This window comes from Podarcis vaucheri (assembly GCF_965113315.1).
Source record: "Podarcis vaucheri genome assembly, chromosome: 15".
Lineage (NCBI taxonomy): Eukaryota > Metazoa > Chordata > Lepidosauria > Squamata > Lacertidae > Podarcis > Podarcis vaucheri.
Genome location: NC_138753.1, coordinates 44,149,823 through 44,171,004, shown reverse-complemented (window position 1 = coordinate 44,171,004; position 21,182 = coordinate 44,149,823). Strand labels below are relative to the sequence as shown.

General features: G+C 42.9%; 1 protein-coding gene across 4 annotated transcripts in view; it reads right to left on the bottom strand.

Moving 5' to 3' along the window:
• PEBP4 (phosphatidylethanolamine binding protein 4) overlaps positions 1-21,182 on the bottom strand; it is a gene marked incomplete at its 5' end in the record, with an annotated part of 268,449 nt that overhangs the window by 166,246 nt on the left and 81,021 nt on the right. For all 4 annotated transcript variants that reach the window (XM_082200676.1, XM_082200674.1, XM_082200675.1 and 1 more), the window contains one exon: positions 957-1,055. In XM_082200676.1, coding sequence (XP_082056802.1) covers positions 957-1,055 — 99 coding nt within the window. The remainder of the gene's footprint in view (positions 1-956; positions 1,056-21,182) is intronic.

Here is a 21,182-nt window from a genome sequence, read left to right as displayed (position 1 = left end):
GACCTAATTCACTGATAATCTGCAAGTGTACTGGCCATATACTGGCAAGATATCTGGGTTCACTGTAACCTTACCAAATCTAAGCTGATGTGTATACACACCCCACCAAAGCTACAACCACACTGCCACATTGGCTTGAAACTCAACCATGAAGAACCATATTAGATAGGTATGCAAAATACACACAAATCTAAAGTGTTTCTCTATCTTCATACAAATCCCAGACAACAAGCATAGGGTTGGTTTTTTTGAGCTCAAAGGTAGTTTGTAGTCCCTGGGCTAGATCACAGAGCACAGATAAGGGATGTTCCCATGCCTTTGGAGAAAGAGGCCCATGCACTTCCTGAGATGGTTCATGAACACTTTAAAGAATCTCCTTGGCCGGACTGAGCAAAAGCTGAAGAAGAGTGATTTTACATATCACCATCTCCCCTTCATCCCACCCATGAGACCAATAGTGGCCCCAGCCCCACCGACACTAACTTGTACAGTGGACGCTCGGGTTGTGAACGTGATCAGTGTGGGATGCACGTTCGCAACCCACATCTGCACACGCGGGGGTTGCAATTCGGCATTTCTGCGCATGCACAAAGCATGATTTAGCACTTCTGTGCATGTGCGACTGCCAAAACCCGGAAGTAACCCGTTCCGGTACTTCTGGGTTTCAGCGGTCCATAACCTGAAAAAACGCAACGTGAAGCGGCGTCTGCAACCCGAGGTAGGGCTGTGTAGTGCTGGCCATGATGTCTTTACAGGGCCATCTGTCTGTAGACAGACCTCTCCTCCAAAATAGTTGCTAATTAATTAACTACTGTTCATTTAATCACTGTTAACCACTGAGTAAGGTGAGATAATGATGGAGGAAAGAGCCAGGTATATCTGAACTCGGCAGTGTTTCTAAGCTACTGATGCATCCTCATGAACAATGTAATAACATAAACACACATGCTACTCACTCTGATTCCAACGACAACCCAATGTCTCCAGAAACGGTATTCTGGATTCGCTCTGCTAGGGGCATCTGGATCTACCATGATGAGAACATACTTCTTCCCCTGTAAAAAATATAGATATTATGTATTTAAAGTATTTCAGCCTGCTCTTCACTACAAAAAGCAGAGAAAGAAAGAAGAAAAACTGTTTGTACGTGTTTCATCTGGTGTAATGATGCGAACCGAAAGGTCGGGCGCCATTGTGGGATGGCGACAACGCCTCCCCTGGATCTGGTAGACATGCTTGAGGCGGGGGGTTTTCCTGGGCTTGGGTGATCCCTTTGGGGCTTCACTCAGGCCCAGGAAGTGGATCACAGCAGACGCCTACTTGGCCAATGGCAGGTGGGCTGTGGCTCCAGCACCAGCCCCAGTCCTGGGGCGGATCAGACTGAGCCAGCAAGCTTAATTTGTTGGCTTAAAGAAGGTAGATTTCCAGGGGGGCGCTGAGGCTTCCCCCCAATAAAATGGGGCGGTAGGCCAAATAAGTTTGGGGACCTCTGGTCTAGATCCTCAGGGGGAGGGGGCAGCCTCAATGCTCTCTAAATCTGTTTCCACAACAGACTAGTTCCTAAGCTTCTCACTGGTCACACACAGTGATTGATTGTAAAAGATGGGCAGAATAATTTCATAACAAAATCTAGAGGATTAGCCAACAGCCTTTTGCAGCAAAAAACTACTAAGAGTCTTAAAGACTAACCAGGTTATGATGTCATAAGCTTCATGGACTTAGCTTTGTTCTTGCATAATATCCAAGTGGTCTGTCATTAGGCAGTGATATCGCAACTGTCTCTGAAACTTTAACAATCTAATCTAAAGACACATGAAACTAAAAATCATTTTATGCTTAAACTGGTTTGCAAGGAGGGCATCCAGTTTCAAATGTGTGAATTCTAAGCTAACTCAATGACTGTTGTTTTTTTCTTCTTAGAAACTCAGGGCTGGGGGTTAAATGTGGGCCTGGAGAGAGTGTGGATCACTAGTTTACAGGAGCGGGAAAGGAGATCAGAAGAACAAAGGAATACTCATCTTTTTCAAGGGGGGGGGGAGCTAATCACACCTTGGTCAGGGGTAATTCAGTTAGAAGAACAATGCAGTAAATGCATGTGCCCCTCCCTAGTGCATTAAATTAGCAGCTTCCCAACAGTAAATCTGATGTAAAGGAGGGGGGAATGTAATTAGTAATTTGTCTTCAGACAAGTCATTTATTAGCTCCTTCCCCTATCTGCAGGATGGAGATAATAATATTGGCCTAAATTACAGGACTATTGTAAACATTATTTACATAAAAATGTGAAACATTTTTGAGCTTTCTAAAGCACTATATAAATGCTAAATATAACTCTATTATATTCTTAGCAGAGAGCTGTCACAGAAGTGTTTGTGTTCGAATACATGGATATAACATAAAGCACGGTTGTATGATTTGGGGCGAGTTGCTCAGCAAAGCCTGTAAAGCACTTTACATAAGCAGATATTTCCTGGATACCTGATTCCACATCCCCATCCCACTTAGGACCCACTCCAGGGTTCTCCAGCTCCTCCTATTCCTTCTCAAAATCTGACCACTCCATGACACCTCCATGTTGCTCATGACATACCGGTACCTACAAACACAGGAATTTGCTTTATGCTGACTCAAAACATTGGTCCATCCAGCTCAGTCCTATCTCTCGCTGAATGGCAGGGGCTTTCCAGGGTTTCTGACTGGGGTCTCTCTCAACCATGCTTGGATATGGGGGTTGAACCTTCTGTATGCAAAGCAGATGTTCTGCCCCTGTGTCATGTCCCTTCCTGTCTTTTAGATTCCATTAGGAGCAACTTCTGATTCATTCACATCTTACAAAAAAAAACAAAAAACCACCAAAAAAAAGGCCAAGCAAATCTGCTGCTCAGCTAATATATATATTATGTCAGCACAATCTTAAGAGTTAATTATTGTGATTGGGGGAGATATAAAATTCTTGGTTTACCATGCTTGTGCTCCCTTTATTGGCCTGTATTTCCTTCTCACACATTCATGCCTAATTTCTATCCTGCCAACCATGCTGAAATTTATAACACCACACCTTAAATATGAAAATATTTTGAAATGACCATGAGGCAGGAGATTACTGGGGGTGGGGTGGGGGGAAACCTACACTGAAAAGTGTGAAGGAATTTGATTTCTAACTTTAGGTGGGTTCTTGGTTTTGCTATTGTTGTGAATCTCTCACTTCTGCGTTGGTGCCCAGCTGGTGGGAACAGAACGTGTAGTCATGGGACTGTCATCGTGTGCTGTCCAGGTTAACATGTAGCATTTCTATTACTATTAACAGACTTTCTGCTCCTCACTCCATCTGTTCTTCTAAATAATTGCAGTTGTACAGACCATGTCTTCACTGCAGGCAGGCTCTAGGGAGATAGTGCTTTTATGCACAAAAAAGTGTTAAAAAATAATAGCAAACACAAGAATAGAGCGCAAGTGAAGTTAACAGCAGGCTTGGATTTCAGTACAGATTGTGGTCTACAAAGGCAACAGTACACACAGCTTTGGGGTGGTCAGATGAGACCCTTAAACAGGAAGAAGAGAAAGTTGGTAACCTTGTGACAATGCTGGGGTGCTTCATCTCCATTTGTGTATCAAATTTGTCATTTATATGATGGCAAATTATATATTCCATGCCTGCATTAGATTTTTTTTTTAATGCCATAGGAGGAGTGGGACAAATAAATTTCAGACTAGATAACACTTGCAGCTTGTAAGATAGAATTATATCCTTGCCAGCACAGGGACATGATGCCCACTGCAGGTGCAGGGAGGGCCACAAGAATGGACACAGGAAACTGGTTTTAGGTTGAATTAAGCCACAATGTTATTGATTACAGGAAAGAGTAGGTTTGGCTAAGGCACTGGGCATGTATCCTGCATCAGGCAGCCTGCCTGCTACCTGATAGGAACCTGGTGCTGGGGAGTCGCCTTTGGGAGACGTGTATTGGCCCACTGGTCCCCCTCCCCCATGGACTCTCAGACAGAGTCACCCCTTCTGGACCCTGCTAACAGGATACTCCTGCGACTAAGGATCCAGCCACATGCCTTATCTCCCAATGTTGTGATGAGGTAGGCAAAAACCTGCAAGCCAGCCAGTTTGCTTGCAGGAGAAAATTCCTCCCTGTCCCCGAATATGGTGACCATGTAAACCAGAGCTTTCCAAATTGTGTGTCATGACACGTTAAGTGTGTCGGCTGCAGTGTGTAGGTGTCGCACGAACACTCCCCACACCCCTTTCAGGGCTGGAAAGGGGTTAGTAATATGAAAAGTTTGGAAAGCTATGGTGTAAACTATAGCAAGGTCCATAGGCAACACACCTGCTCCCCCACTGGGTGGACCCCTAAGGACTAGGTCGCTTGAAAATCCCATGACGATCAGCCCAGAGGGTGGACTGCACTTGGCTGCCCGTTTAAATAGGCATGGAGTGGGCTGGAGACTGATTGGCTTGCAGGCACTGCCTGTCCTTACCTGGGAGCCCAATGCAGTCAGAGTTGGGTGGCACCAGGTGACCATCCCCTCCCCTGGCCACGTCAGAAGATGGCAGCCCTCCATGGCCACACCATGCACCAAAGAGCGCCCACCCAGAACCCTAGGTCAGCAGGTATTGCTAAAGAGAAGGGAATCTTGAACTGGTCTTGTTGACCAGACAATGCTGCAGACAGGATCTAACAGTACTGTCTTCACATTTGTATCTGGACCATCTACCACTGCTTGCAGAGCTCTTTTGTTTTACAGGATCTGCTGTTCCAGGCCTCCAGTGTTGTCACCTGTACACTACTGCACTAGTCTGCAGAAGAAACTTCTCTACACTGGCCTTTTCCTCTGAAATGTGTGTTTTCAGTGCCCCCACCACAATTTTTGTGACTATAATCTGTTTTAACTGTTTTGAATTCTGAATTCTAAATTGTAGTAACCCACCCTCATAGCTGCTGGTGAAGGGCAGGTAAAACCATTATTTATAACATACGCTCAGCATTCAGCTTACAGTTGGAATAGGTGAACCCAAACATCCCTCTGTGGCCTGTTGTGGAAGGCAGTGACAGGTTTTATTAGGAGGCATAGCTCTTGAGCCACGCACACCGGCTTGCCCCTGCACAGCTTGCACGAGTGTCGTGAGCACATTCTGTGGTGTGCTCACACTGCGTGGACATGTTGCCACAGGATATTGAGGGAGCCCAGACCCTTCCTGGGGTTTTTTTTGGGGGGGGGCCAAGATCCCTCAGCACCCCTGTCTTGAGCTATAGGAAGCAATGGTCTGACAGCTCCCAAAAAACCAACCTTCCTTCCTTCCTTCCTTCCTTCCCAGCAAATGGCACTGGAACAAACTGGAGACCCCCCCCCCAATAATATGTTTGTTTCTTGCAATCTAATATTTTAATCAGCTGCAATCAGTTCTGAGTTCTACAACCTTGGTGATGAGGGGGGAAGCTTTCTGAATATTCAGCTAAACATAGATAATGAGGGGCAAGTGTGTTGCAAAGAAGTTTCAGCACAGCTAAAAACCAGCACCTTAATGTGCAGTTCACAAAATATTCTACCTGAGTCACTGGGGGAGCTGGGAAAGTCTAAGATTAATCAGATAGGAACCAGGGTAGAGACTCCATTTGAAAATGAAACTCTCTTAGGAGTGGGTAGTTGACCTCTTATTTCTACTTGAATGGCAGATATTTTGGATGTTGCATCCTTTGCATAGTTAAGCAGAGCCAGCCACTGTCCAGCCTTGATATTCTGTGTGCCTTAATTCCCCCATCTACAAAGGAGAAATAGCCACCTTACTGTGCTTCATTGCAATATTTGAAGGATTAATTAGTTAACGTCTGTAGAGTGCTTTGATGATGGAAGTGTTAAGCATCACATTTGAGCTACTAATTGCTTCTGGATGGGAGAAGCCGTGTATATAATTTGAGTTATTATTGTTAAAGGCACGAGCTGTTCAGATTACCCACAGGTTTGGAAACTTGCTCCGAGCAGGCAGGGACTTTTTTGAGAACCACAGCCAGAGAGGCAAGCAGGGCAGAAGGAGAGGGATTAGTGTATGAAGACAGGCGACTTGAATAGATCCAGAGGAGATGGGGCAGTGCAGAAATTAAAGACTTATCCAAATGAAAGCAAATAGGGTGTTAAGTGACACACATGTAGAGCTCATGGTTTCCTAGGTAACAAGTGCACTAGGGAACTGCCATACATGCGCTATCTAATCAGCCTAGCACATATCCACAGCAACTGAACAATACCAAATAAATGTGTTGGGTCCAGGCTGGATCGACACTGGTTCCCTAAGAAATTACTGCCTGCCCTAAAGTACAATCTAAAAGGGAGTGGGGCTGGACTAGATGAATTTGAAAAGAAAAGAAAAAGTCAGCCCCATATCCATCTCTGCATAACAGCAGCCCAGGAAAAAGCTTTGCTGGTCTGGCTTTCATCACGGTGTTCCATTGCACCAGAAGCAGTTTAGTCCTGCTGGCCACATGACCTGGAAAGCTGTGGACAAATGCCAGCTCCCCTGGCCTCAAAAGAGAGATGAGCACTGCATCCCATAGTCACCTTTGACTGGACTTAACTGTCCAGGGGTCCTTTACCTTTACCTTACCATGCTATAACAGGCATAACTTCTAAAAATGTAACACAGGAAGGATTTATGTGTTCACTAACTTCTGAAAGCAACATCTAAGCTAAGATTAGAGAACAGTTCAACATAACCATGCTTATCTCAGAGGTAAAAACCTTCCCATGTTACATTTTTAGATATAGAAATGACTTGTGAGAACACGTCTGCTGCAACTAAAAAATGCATTATAGGTTAAGCTTCAATTTCTGCACAATCAGAGAAATATTTTCTATCCTTTTTACAATATTCTTACATGTTTGTTCAATGACAGCCTTGCTGTCATAGCACTCGTGGCAGGACATGTGCTTGTGAGGAGAAAGGCAGCAACAGCGGTGAGGGTGGCTAGAGAAGTTGTGATTTCAAAACACACACTAAAGGTTCACAAAATGGTGCAGGTAAGGGAGGGGCAAAAAAGTTGCATCACTTTACACTAACTGCCTCACAAATAGCTTATATAGAATAGGCAGCAGTAACACCTGCATTAAAAAAAAAGAATGAGCTCTCTGGGGGAAGCATGTCATTTTCCCAGCTACAAAAATTTCACTTTCAGTGTCGGGGAGATGAAACACCCCTGCAACAAAAGACCAATCTTAGGGTTTATTGCGCAACAAACTGGATGTGTGGTATGGTGTCCATTCAGTCACTCTTCTTCACAAAGCATGAAAAGACCTGCTGTGAATTTTCATTCCTGCTAGTGGTGTGAGAATTTGTTTTTGGGATGCCACTTGTAATTCTGCAGCCGATAGGCCCATTTTAGGTTGTGCCACCCACCTGTTGACGACAGGTGACTGTCAGGCACTTGGGGTGGGCATTGTAAGGGGCTTTGCCAGTTCTAAAATAAGCAAAACACCAAGCACAGGGCTGGCAGAGATGTTTCCTGGAACTCCATTGTGCCACAAATTCAGCAGGGCTGAAGTCGCTGCCCATCCCTATCTGAGCCGTGATTTCAGCCCATGTTTTCTGTAGGGATCAAGTCCCGCAATAGAGCTGCTTCTCTACCATGTCAAGGGTGGGGCAGGTGCATATGGCTTAGGAGAAGCAGCCTCATGATGGCCCAGTTTGGGAGGTGTGCAGGGGCCAAATTTGGCCCGTGGGTCAGAGGTTACCCACCCTGAGGTATGAGAAGAAAGTATAGAGAACTTTGTTATATTGGTTAAGCATGATTTTATGATGTGTCAGATGAGCATGAATACCAGGGAGACCAATAGAAGCAGCTTGTGGCGTGACATTTAAATAAAAACCAAAGCTAGAAAAGTTTCAGAAAAGAGTAACTGGAAACTGATCAATGTTCTGAGGCCAACTCCCCTATGAGAGGGAGGATACAATATCTGAGGCTTTTCAGTGGAGAAAAAAAGGCAACAGGGATATGATGGGGGTGTTTAAGATTACCGTATGTATGGTGTGGAGACCGTGGAAACAGGGTAAGTTGAATGTTGGAAGATTGGAGATAGGCAAAAGGAAGTACTTCTTAGTTAAACAATGGAATTCACTCCCCACATATGAAGTGATGGCAACTAACTAGGATGGTTTTTAAAAAGGATTAAATACGTTGGAGGATAAGACTATCAAAGGTTTAGCTAGCAAAATGGTGATGTTCTACCTCCAGGGTCAGTGATGAGATGCCTCTGAATAGCAGCTGCTGGGAATCACACCAGCAAGGGGGGAGCTTTTGCACTCAAGTCCTGTTTTTGGCCACCCTGAGAACTGGATGCTAAACTAGATGGGCCTTTGGCCTAATCCAGAAGAGATCTTCTTATGCAGTGTCATCCTTATGTTCAAAATTCTATAATACTCTAGGAATAGTAACTAAATTGCCATCAAAAGCCTGCTTACACGCCAAGTTTCTTAGATCTTCTGTAAAGGGTTGCATATGAATTATTATTATTATTATTATTATTATTATTATTATTATTTATTTCTACCCACCCAACTGGCTGGGTTTCCCCAGCCCCTCTGGGCAGCTTTCAACAGAACATTAAAAACAGAATAAAACTTCAAACATTAAAAACTTCCCAAAACAGGGCTGCCTTCAGATGTCTTCTAAAAGTCGGATAGTTGTATATTTCCTTGACATCTGACTGGAGGGAGTTCCACAGTGCTAAATTGCTGCACACATAAGAGAAGGGCGTTGCATAGGTACTCTTAAACAGTAATCTGATTTCAAATTTTGCAGAAGACAAATGCAAATTCTTACACTTCTCCATCCTGACTCCTGCCTTGCTGGCAAGAGGCTGGTAGGGTGTTGGAGTTGATGGTTTGCCAACCTTCACTTTTCCCTCAGGCCAGCCTTAAGATTACAGAGTTAATGACTTTTCTAATGGGAAGGTAAAAGAAAACCAACAGCCTACAAGCCCTCTTATCTAGCCAGTAAACACTCGTCCACTGTACTGTGCAGCTCAAGGAAGCTTTCATTAGCTCTGGAACAGTCTCAATTCCAGTGCTATCTGTGGCACCGCAGATCTGTTTGCTATATAGTATTTATATTATACACATTCAGCCTCTTCTCTCCAGGGTCCAGCAGTGCTAAACCAGCCAAATATTTGTGCAGTATATTGTTCTAATAATAAATGATTTATTCAGCATCATTGTAGCCAATTTGTTAAAAGCATTTTCCTAGGCAGAGTTCATGGACACAGTAAAAAGAGATGCCATTTAAGAATGTGTTATTTTAAAATTTACAAAGCCGTGACCATTACATTTTTAGGGGATTAATTGTGCACATAGTCATACAGTCCTACCGAATGGTCAGGGCAAGCATTCAGGGGAGAGAAGGCCAACTTCAGGGCAGGGTGGCACACACTTATTCAGATATTTCTCCAGGAGCCAAAAATGTAGTGTGCTACATCAACTCCTTTATGGGTCGCTATAATAAAGTTGTTGCCATTTTGAAATAAGGGCTTCACAGTAATAAAGCACACATGCTCAGGCACTACATTACATAAATTGCGTGTACACAATATGTATATATTGCAAAGTTTACATGTTTACAAAGATAACAACAGAAAGTCGTGCGGCACCTTAAAAACATAATAGGTTTATTATGGCATAAGCCTTTGTTCATCATATGAACGAAGTGTTATTCTGAGTTGCAGGTACACATAGTCATCATTATATATCGCAGTTGTAGGTACATATACTCATCATTTAGAGAGAAAAGCCATTTATCTCTATATATATTGATGGCTTTTATCTCTAAATTCAAGTAGTAGACTTTCATAGAATCATAGAGTTGGAAGAGACCACAAGGGCCATCGAGTCCAACCCCCTGCCAAGCAGGAAACACCATCAGAGCACTCCTGACATATGGTTGTCAAGCCTCTGCTTAAAGACCTCCAAAGTAGGAGACTCCACCACACTCCTTGGCAGCAAATTCCACTGTCGAACAGCTCTTACTGTCAGGAAGTTCTTCCTAATGTTTAGGTGGAATCTTCTTTCTTGTAGTTTGGATCCATTGCTCCGTGTCCGCTTCTCTGGAGCAGCAGAAAACAACTTTTCTCCCTCCTCTATGTGACATCCTTTTATATATTTGAACATGGCTATCATATCACCCCTTAACCTCCTCTTCTCCAGGCTAAACATGCCCAGCTCCCTTAGCCGTTCCTCATAAGGCATCGTTTCCAGGCCTTTGACCATTTTGGTTGCCCTCCTCTGGACACGTTCCAGTTTGTCAGTGTCCTTCTTGAACTGTGGTGCCCAGAACTGGACACAGTACAGTACTTTCTCTCTCAATTATTTCTGCCAACTCAGAATGTCTCTTCATCTTTCCATCCTCCTGCATTATTTCATCAGAGTTTTTCTATACATGCTCATAGCCTTTTCTATGCACAGATGTTTTAGAAACCTCTTGAGGTGTGTCTGAAATGTTGATCCCTCATATGAAATAAAATAAGGTGCAAGTTTTAACATGCAATGGGTAAAGGTGGATCGAACATGCAATGGAACAGCTTCGAGGGGAAGTGCCATTTCTAAAGAGAATTAAACAGTTTAAGACAAACAAACAATTTTTTTGTTTACAGATATACCAGGTTAAATTCAAGTTTCCATAATAGCTGTGTTTGCCAGATGTAAGCAAAATCATCATCATCAATCTTTATTACGGTCCAGAGACCCAACAAAACATTACAAATTAATACAGAGTTCATACAGTCTACCTCCAGGTTAATCAAGCACTTTGTTTGGAATATAGGGCTCGTTTGTTCTTGCAACCACCGATAAAAACTTTGCCACTGCCAATGTTCTAGCTTTTGTCCAGTCTTCCAGTAGGAACCTGACATAGTGAGTCTCTGACTTTCCCGGGAAAGGCACCAGCAAGGGTAGTATCAGTTCAGCCCTGGTCTGCTCATACTTCGCACAATGTAACAAAATATGATCTATGGAATCAATGTCTTGAGCACACGATCAAAGTCTGTCCTGGTAGGGAACTCCTCTCAACCTACCATCCAGCACTGCAGAGGGGAAGACATTCAGTCTGGCTTTGGTGAAAAGCCTTTGATAGTTAGGTACTGTTAGGTTTTTGATGTAAGATGTTAACTCAAAGACATACCCATATTGAACTCCTGCTGCCAGCGGACTACAGACTGCGTGTGACCGAGATCGCAAGTCACTGTGTGCATTGTCCCATAATCTTTGCTTTAAAACCTTTGCTTTAAAATCCGCTCCCTAAGCTTTTTTCCATTGAGAGCAATGGAAGGGAAGCATCATTCTTAAAACTGAAACAAGCAGGGATGGAAAATAGGAAGCCTTGCCTCAGTGCTGCCTTATACAGTGCTGCAATATACCATGACGAGGGCAAATTTATACTTTTCATTTTTCTGGAGATAAAAAGCAATTACAAATATAGGTTATAGATATAAAAATAAGTCTGTAAGGGACAACACTATAATTTCTCATCCTCTGTTTCCCCTCAACATACTCAATCATCTCTATCACATATGAGGTATAATTGGGTAGCATACTTAAACTTCCACTAAAATAAAACTGCTGGAGAAAGCCTAAATCAAGTACATGGCAGCAAAAAGAGACATTAAATGAAACAAAACAAAACAAAAATACTCTGCCTGTAATGGAAGTTTGGGGATTTCTTCCCCTTCATAAAAGTTGCTTTGGCTAGACCAGGAGAAATTACATTCTCTCCCTTTTAGCATGTAACCAGAACTGCTTTTATATCTGAATAATGCTGTCAATAAATTTCTTTCGAAAGTTTAATTATCAAAATCATGTTTAAAGCCATGCCACTCACAATATGTTTCTCAGCCTGGATCGAGACAGAGATGTGCCTATTCAGAGACAAGGAAGTCACCTGCATTAATGAAGGAAACTCAATACATTTTAATATCTTACCAAGGAGGAGGCAGGAGGCGAGCAGAGCCTTCGACAGAGCAGGCCCTTCCAAGCCAATTACTATCACACAGGGAGACAGGCAGATTGGTGACATTTGACATTTTCTGGGAAATATTTTCATGCAAAATGGCACCTCCATCACAAAATATTTTCATAATTCTGAGATTTTGTTAAGATCTCACTGGGGGACATTTACAAAAAAAAAGAAGCAGCAGCAGCTACACTTACTATTCTCTGACCAGAAGCTAAGGAATAGCTCTGCATAGCTATGGCCTTCCTGCCCTGCAATTCATCTTTTACTGGTATATATTTACAATTGTGAAGAGTAACTTAAGGGTCATTCACAATGGGTAACTTGCCAGCCAAATAACTTTACCTGGAGGTTGGAGGGAACATTCCTTCCCACCTTCAGATCATGTAAGATCCACTTCCTCAAGCTTAGGATCTCACTGTTAAATGGCTAAATTCAGAGGTCTCCACGGCACATATCAAGACAGCAACGTTCATCAGACCAGATGATAAACAAAGTGGGGTGGGAGAGATGGGCATATGCTGGCTTTTTAAATTACCTAGCACCACTAAAAATTAATTTGTGCCTTTGCTCCTTAGTTTCTCAGCCTACAAAGGAAACTCTGTATTTTTTGCTCAATGACAAAGACTGACCTACGTACTGTAACTACCATACTGTTTTTTGTAGTTCTGGAAATGGGGAATCGTCCATTGGCCAAAAAGACTTTGAGGAACTTGAAGCCTGCACAGAGACTGCATTTGAGCTACATTCTACAGTGGTACCTCGGGTTAAGTACTTAATTTGCTCCGGAGGTCCGTTCTTAACCTGAAACTGTTCTTAAGCTGAAGCACCACTTTAGCAAATGGGGCCTCCTCCTGCTGCCGCGCCGCCAGAGCACGATTTCTGTTCTCATCCTGAAGCAAAGTTCTTAACCCGAGGTAATATTTCTGGGTTAGCGGAGTCTGTAACCTGAAGCGTCTGTAACCTGAGGTACCACTGTATCTTAAGACTCCTCATAGTTTTACCACCAGTCAACATTTTACCCCCCCCCCCCCTTTCCTGCTTGACTCTGGCCTAATGAATAGTTTTGGAGAACTTGAAATATAATTTGGAAACATTTTGTTTCCAAAAGCAATGCCCTGGAATGTATTTAGGATTTTTTTTTCTTATGGGCCAAAACAGCTACCTTTTGTGCAGATCATAACAAATACAGTGGTACCTCTGGATGCGAACGGAATCTGTTCCGGAGCCCCATTCGCATCCTGAAGCAAACGCAACCTGTGATCACAATTTGCCGCTTCTGCGCATGCACGTGACGTCATTTTGAGCGTCTGCGCATGCGTGAGCAGCATTACTTCCAGGTTACTTCCAGGTCACCGCAGAGCGCAACCCCAAAAATGCTCAACCTGAAGCAACTTTAACCAGAGGTATGACTGTATTGGTTCACCTGGTAAGCTACCTGTGACCTCTCCTCTCCTCCATTATTTTGCATTTGTTATTTGTTCCTTGATAACCTCATGCCTGGATTACTGCAATATGCTTTACATGGGACACCCTTGATGCTTCAACTAGTGTAGAGCTGACTTGTTCATTTATTTCCTGGGGTATGGAACAGAGATCACATAACTTCAATCTTACAGTATCTGTTTGCAACACAGGAAAACAGGAAGCTGTCTTATACGGAGTTGGGTCCTTGGGTCACCTCGCTCAGTACTTTCTCATCTCCATGGTTTCTGGTAGAGATCCCTGCCAGAAATTGAACCCGGGGCCTTCTGCATGCAAAGCAGCTGATCTACCACTGGGCTACAGTTCTTCCCGGACAAAGGCAAGGTGTAAGTTTTTACCACTAAAGCCCTGAACAGGCTGGATCCTTCCCTTTCCTGAGCACCTTCTCTCATATTATTTATTTACAATAATTTTATATCACTCAATATAATATAAAACTCAAGTATTTTCCTTAAAAAAATAAAAGTACAAAAATATCATTCAATAACACTACCTAAAAACTAAGTAAAAAACAACAACAGAACACTATGCTTGGGCATGTTAATAGAGACAAAAAAGCACCTCTAAAAGAATTTGTGGGTCCTCCTGGTGAATTTACTGTGAGAATAATGTCCATATACAGTTGCCCAAATAGGCTGGCCTTACCTTATTACCTTACTATTCTGAAACCTGATGCACCAGCTTATCTCAGGGCGAACCTAAATTAAATTTCTAGAGCAGAGATTATATGTGTGTGTGTGTATGTATATCTCACAAGATTCTATCTTTTACATATCATGCTAACAATGCCTATAACTGATCTATAAGTTTTACATGACAGACTGAGGGTGCAAAGACTTGGCTATAAAGAGGATCTTCTGGGGAGGGAGGCCGGTGTCGACCAAGACTTGTTGGGTGGGAGGCAAAGAGCCCAACAGAGATGACAAGCAAAGCCAACTAGTTCTAGTTTTGTCTCTGTCTCGCTCGCTGCTGAGTTCTACAAGGGCGGCAATGAGACTGAAGAAGCTCACTGCCTATGCCAGCCTATCCTATACTGCAAATATAATTAATATCTCACCTATTTCTTCCTGATATGATCCTGGATGAAAACCCACTAAGACATTCCACACCCTTGTTCCTTACAATTTAATGGGCACTTATAATTTAGGGTCCCTAAACTAATTGAAGGAAGGCACCAGCACATAAATGAAGAAAAGAGGACTCAGAGGTTCACAGAAAAATAATTTATGAAGAACTAATTTGTTTTTAGTTGTAACACTCCTTTTCAAGGGCAACTGAATCAATCCAATCAAGACTGCAGACTATTTGATAGCTTCCGTTGCTTTATGAGTTAAAGCACGTTGGACCTTAAGAACCAACTTCCGTATACTTTTGAGGTCTCCTTTTCCCTTATTTCCCAAAATTAATAACATGTCCAGTCCTTGATTCTGAGATCACTATATACAACCCAACAAAGTTCACAGGAAGACTTTGGTGTTCAAACAACTGTGAGAAAATGGGAGTCTCTCTCTCTCTCTCTCTCTCTCTCTCTTTCTCTCTCTCACACTCTCTCTCCGAATGGCACGTTTTAAGCAGCTATAGCAATGAGGAACCATTACTTTGCTTTTTGAAAAAATAATAATCTTAAAGATGGGTATTAACACCATGAACTCCTTCACTATGATGAGAGCTGCACAGCAGCTGTAATTGCTGAACCCTGTGCTACCAGACACCTCTAAAAAGCTGAAATGACTTTAAATGCCTAAACATTTTAAAACAAACCTTGGAGCAATTCAGCTTCTACCTCCTTGCCAGATCTCTCTTTCTCCCCCCCCCCTTTTTTTACAGTTTCCAAGAGCTGTTTTATGCCTCATTACCTGCACACTGTGAGTGATGTCTGTCGGTCCTAGAGCTGTAAATACCTTAAATCATGCTTCATTAAGAATATCTATGGTGCTATTAAAGAGCTATAATAGACAACGAGTTAACAGATGATTAAATATGAACTCCATTTGTGTCAGTCACCAGCTTGCAGGAAAAGGCTTTAAGGTTTTTTTAAACTCACACTCATTAGCTGCTGAAATGTGGCTCAGTCAGGTGCTGTCGGTGGAACTGGGAGAGGCAACACTTGGCAGAGTGGCAATAATAGTTTCTTTAAATTAGAACAGTTTATTTCCTGTTTTGTTTGTGGAAAGAGGGGCAAGGGGCCATTTTCCTTTATCAGCAGAGCTTCACATCCCTGAGGAATCCACATGTCCCACTCCAGAGCTAAACAGGACCAGCTTGTGCCCTCCTTGCTGCTGGGGTTTGTTTTCCCAAACTGACAACACTGAGAGCCCTTGCCTGGCTGTTTCCAAGCATGCAGTGGAATACCACTTTGAGGCACATGCAACAGATCCATCTTTAATGTTTGTTAGCCAGAGACAAATGAGAAGGGGAGCAATCAGGACAGCGGTTCATTCCTGAAAACAGGACAGTGGATTTGCTGCACACATCTACAGAAACACTGTGCATTCTTACCTCGTTAGCTTTTGAAGTACCGTATTTTTCGCTCTATAAGACGCACCAGACCACAAGACGCACCTAGTTTTTGGAGCAGGAAAACAAACAAAAAATATTCTGAATCTCAGAAGCCAGAACAACAAGAGGGATCGCTGTGCAATTAAAGCAGCAATCCCTCTTGCTATTCTGGCTTCTGTGATAGTTGCGCAGCCTGCATTCGCTCCATAAGACGCACACACATTTCCCCTTACTTTTTAGGAGGGGAAAAGTGAGTCTTATAGAGCAAAAAATACGGTATTTTTTGCCCCACAGGAATGTACCCAAACCTAAAAGGCTAAATTAGTTTCCTCCACATTCACCTACTCTATAATAATAATAAAAAACCCTATAGACTTCCTTACTGTTTCAAAATCCTGAAAATCTGTTTGACCAGTAGAAACAACATTAGGCTGTCAACTTTCAAATTCCAGAAGTGAAGGGTGCTAAAAAGTTGTAACATGACTTGGGAAGTCAAAAGATATTTTGGTTAAATTAATATAATTTGGTTCAGCTTGGTAAATAATTATATAAAATTATTTCCTTTTTACGTTTTTGTGGAATTTCCCATAATTTTAAACTTATTAACATTTTTGTGAAAAAATGTGTGTAAAATAGCATAGAAATCAAAACTTCAGAACTTGACAAGCATCCTCAATTGCAAGTGTGTGTGCAGTGAGCCTGGTGGAAGATATATCTACCACTTCACTCTGGAGAAAGCCTCAAAGAGAGAAAAACCAGCTGAAGTTATTGCAAATAATCTTATAGGTCTCATGAGGAAGAAGGGCATTGACAGGAGCCTGCAGGCCATTGGAGGTGATTTTTCAAATATTAACATGGGCTGGGAGGGTGGTATCATGCGCCTGGTTGGTTTGTGCCCTCCAAACCAGTGAGAGCACCACTTGATCACAGCAGGTGATCACAGATCACGTGGGCAGGTAACATTGGCAAGATGTGAGAAACTTGAAATTGCTATTGAACTTGAAATTGATCCTTCATTCACCAAACTCTCAACTGGAAAGCCTCTTACTTCACTGAGGGACAACATCATGATGAATGATCTGTCTACTAATCAAGAGTAAGGATATCAGATCATACAGGACATAAGGACAAGAAAACTTCCCATGGATTTGGCCCTTCTTGGTCCAGTGAGTCATTCTAGGTGGTTAGTAGCATCAAAGAGGCTTTGTCACATATGGGTTTCAAAACATGGCCTTAAAGGCAAAACCCTCAACAACTTACGACTGGTAGTAGAATACATTGTTTGCATGTACTACCCCTGCTGGTTCAACATCAAAGTAAAATACTACTGGGTGGAAAGCCCACGCCACATCTTGTTTCAGAAGGTCAGCGGTTCAAATCCCTGCGACGGGGTGAGCTCCCGTCGCTCGGTCCCTGCTCCTGCCAACCTAGCAGTTCCAAAGCACGTCAAAGTGCAAGTAGATAAATAGGTACTGCTCCGGCGGGAAGGTAAATGGCATTTCTGTGCGCTGCTCTAGTTTGCCAGAAGTGGCTTAGTCATGCTGGCCACATGACCCAGAAACTGTACGCCGGCTCCCTCGGCCAGTAAAACGAGATGAGCGCCACAACCCCAGAGTCGGCCATGACTGGACCTAACGGTCAGGGCTCCCTTTACCTTACCCCTGTTGGTTCAACATCAAAGTAAAATACTATTGGGTGGAAAGCCCACGCCACATCTTGTTTCAGCTGTGGCAATTTAGGCTGCAAAAGAAGGCTGCATTGGATACTGTTTTGCCAACCAACCAGCATTCAGCATGGCATGCATTCCATGAAATGATAATCCAGACACTCTTGTGCTCAGATGACCGTGAGGAAAGGTGTCCAAAAGATTGTTGATGAGGAGTGGAGATGGTGGCACACTGAGAGAGCTTTCTGTATGTCTGAGGAAGACATACTGCATCGACCCCAGGGCTTCATCTGTGTTGGAGCTGGTCTGATGGGGTATATGAACCTCCTTTGACAAGTAAACTTAATACAGCAGAAGTAAAGATGAAGAAGTTCATTCCCAAGCCTATGCAAATTCCACAGTCATGTTCAGTCTATAGAAAGGTGTGTGAAACATGTCACAGAGGCAGCTGGCAGGGGAAATGCGAGGGCTACAGAGGCCAAGAAGCAAGTCATCGGCTGAGGTCCAAGAACGAATCAAAGCCACACTTGATGAAACTTATTGCTTGAATTTCTTATTAATTGATGTCTTATTTTCTGATGTTGTTTTATGATTACAAGGTGATGTTGTATGCTTAGTGGGATGTGTTTTATGCAGGGAAACAACAATTTTGATAGCATTACCTGACATTTTCAGAACGTAAAATTAAAATTACTTGGTTTTTCAAGGTAATTTATGTGCTTTTTAATCAACTGTAGATTTACCAAGCTAAATATTTTCCAATTACAAAAATTAATAGCAAATTTGAATTCCTCACACCTAAAAACATATCTTAAGACCCCTCACTGAAGAAAAGTGTAAAGATAAAGTTTCACCCCCTGAAGTGATATGTGCTAATACAACATCATGGGGGAGAACTGCTCTCAAACCACTTTCAACTCGCTTAAAAACTACCGTCAGCTCTTGACTAAAGCTCAAGCTCAAGAGTACACAGATACAGCGGTATCTCGGGTTATGAACTTAATTTGTTCTGGAGGTCCGTTCTTAACCCGAAACTGTTCTTAACCTGAGGCACGCTTTCGCTAATGGGGCCTCCTGCTGCTGCTGCTGCCGCACCGCTGCCGTGCGATTTCCGTTCTCATCCCGGGGCAAAGTTCTCAACCCGAGGTACTACTTCCGGGTTAGCAGAGTTTGTAACCCAAAGTGTTTGTAACCCAAAGCGTTTGTAACCTGAGGTACCACTGTATATGTTAAAGATAACTATGTTTAAATTGATTCTATATTATGTATTAAGTTTACGTGCTAAGTCCCATTGAATTAGGTGGGATTTACATTTGAAGAGAATGAGATTGCGATGTAAAAATATTTTAGGTACGAGGTACATGGAAGAGTAATCCTGTGATAAATGCAAACTAGTTTAGAAAAGTCTCACAAAGTAATAAGAACAGAACAGAAAGGTGTTCCTTTTTCCTTGCCCTGCAGCTTCCCCCCTGGAGTGACTCCATTGGCAAGAGCACCTCACGGCTTCAGATCACTTTAATTCACAACAAGAAATATGTGATTTCTGCAACAGGATCATGACTATTTGTGTCCATCCTAATGAAAACGCCTTGCCTTGATCTGATTTTTTATATTTTCTTGTAGACAGGCAGATTTAATACATTTATTAACATCAAGCCTTCTTTCCTTGTTTCCAGAGCCAAAAGAGAAAGAGATCAAAAGTTCCTTCTGTGAACCCATTCCAAGGTAAGCAGGTCCACTTCTTGCCCAATCATTCACCTGGAGCATCGTACCTGATTATTAATAGGACTGCAGTATTTGGAGTATAAAGTTGAACTGCATGAGAAGACTAAAACACTTATTCCTGGGGGCCGTGTTAACAGATACAGTAATTGAATCCTGTTGCTTCTATTCAGTTAGATATCCTTCTATGATTGAGTTAACTGGAAATGCCATTTCCGTCTTGTTCAAACTCTAAGTGGCAAAAGCCCTTTATCATTTACTCCCAGTCTTTTCTAGTCTTTCTTCCTGACCTTCCTGTCCAGCTGGGCCAGAGGTCAGGCCAGATCGGCCGGGTGGGTCAAAGAAAGAAATTAACTCTGGTTCCCCTTGGGACTGCGTGCTGCCATGTCATTCAGAGAAAATTACACGTGTTGGGGGGAAATTGAGCACTGTCGCTGGAGGACTAGTTATTAGACTTCTTCAAAAGCATTTCAGAAGCTGCCAGAACAGACTTCTCTGCCAAGCCCACCCCTGAAATTTAATGCCCCTTTGCCTACGACTGTTTGTTTATCTGCAGAGAGGTTGACTCAAACCTCTTCCGCAATCCTTGAGTTCAAGGTGATTAGCAGAATGGATCTTTCCTGGAATCTGAATGAAAGCCGCACAATTTAAGATCCCATCAAATCCATATTGGAAAAGGTGGGGAGAGGGGAACGCACACAAGGAGCCTCTTTCCTGTGATTAATTCAGTGAAGCAGGCAGATGTTAGTATTTCATTTGCAACTCAACAGGGCTGGCTCTACCACTAGCTAGAGCAGGGGTAGGCAACCTAAGGCCCGTGGGCTGGATGCGGCCCAATCGCCTTCTCAATTCGGCCCACGGACGGTCCAGGAATCAGCATGTTTTTACATGAGTAGAATGTGTCCTTTTATTTAAAATGCATCTCTGGGTTATTTGTGGGGCATAGGAATTCGTTCTTTTTTTGCCCCCATATAGTCTAGCCCCCCCCCCAAGGTCTGAGGGACAGTGGACTGGCCCACGGCTGCAAAAGGCTGCTGACCCCTGAGGTTGAGTGAGGTAGTGCCTCAGGTGGCAGGTGCTGGGGGGGGCGGGGGGGCAAGGTGTTGGCGGAGGGAGCAGTGTCTGCCCCTAAGCTTGGGTGCATTGCAGAACACTGTTCTGTCTCCAGACCTGCCAGTCTGGTGGTGTCTATATGTGGAATGGGGGTTGTCCCATGGGGGGTGCCTCAGGCAGCAAAGTTTTGGGGCTGACTCTGCAATGCGATCCTTGATATAATGTGTTTCTTTTCTGTGAGCATAAGAAAAATGAATTACCTTGGAGATTCCTACTTTCTGGCTCCACTAAGCCTAACCTAAAGATGTCACCTAGCTGTGAACTTACATAGGTGAATGGCATCCCAAAATGAAATGGGTCCTAAGTGGAGGGGGTTTTTTTAAGTTCCAAATTTTCAATAATATTTTAAATGTGCAAAGTGATAAAATGTCAATGTTAATGTGTTAATTTCTACAATGCCTTGTTTCTCTCAAATCTGTGAAAAATGTGAAGCTTAAATAAGTCCTGTGAAAAGGAACAGTGCATCATTAACACAGCTAGATCTATATCACAGACTGAAGCAATTACCATTCGGTGAAACACTGCAAGCTGTGAAGAGCTTTCATTACCAGAGGTTTTACAGGTCATTCACCTTCGTCCAATCTTATGCTAAAACAAGCATTTTCTGCTCTATAGATTTCAGCTTCACTTAAATCAGTAATTGCTTTGATTTTGGTACATATGGAACATGGGGACTTCATGACTAAGAATTCTATTAG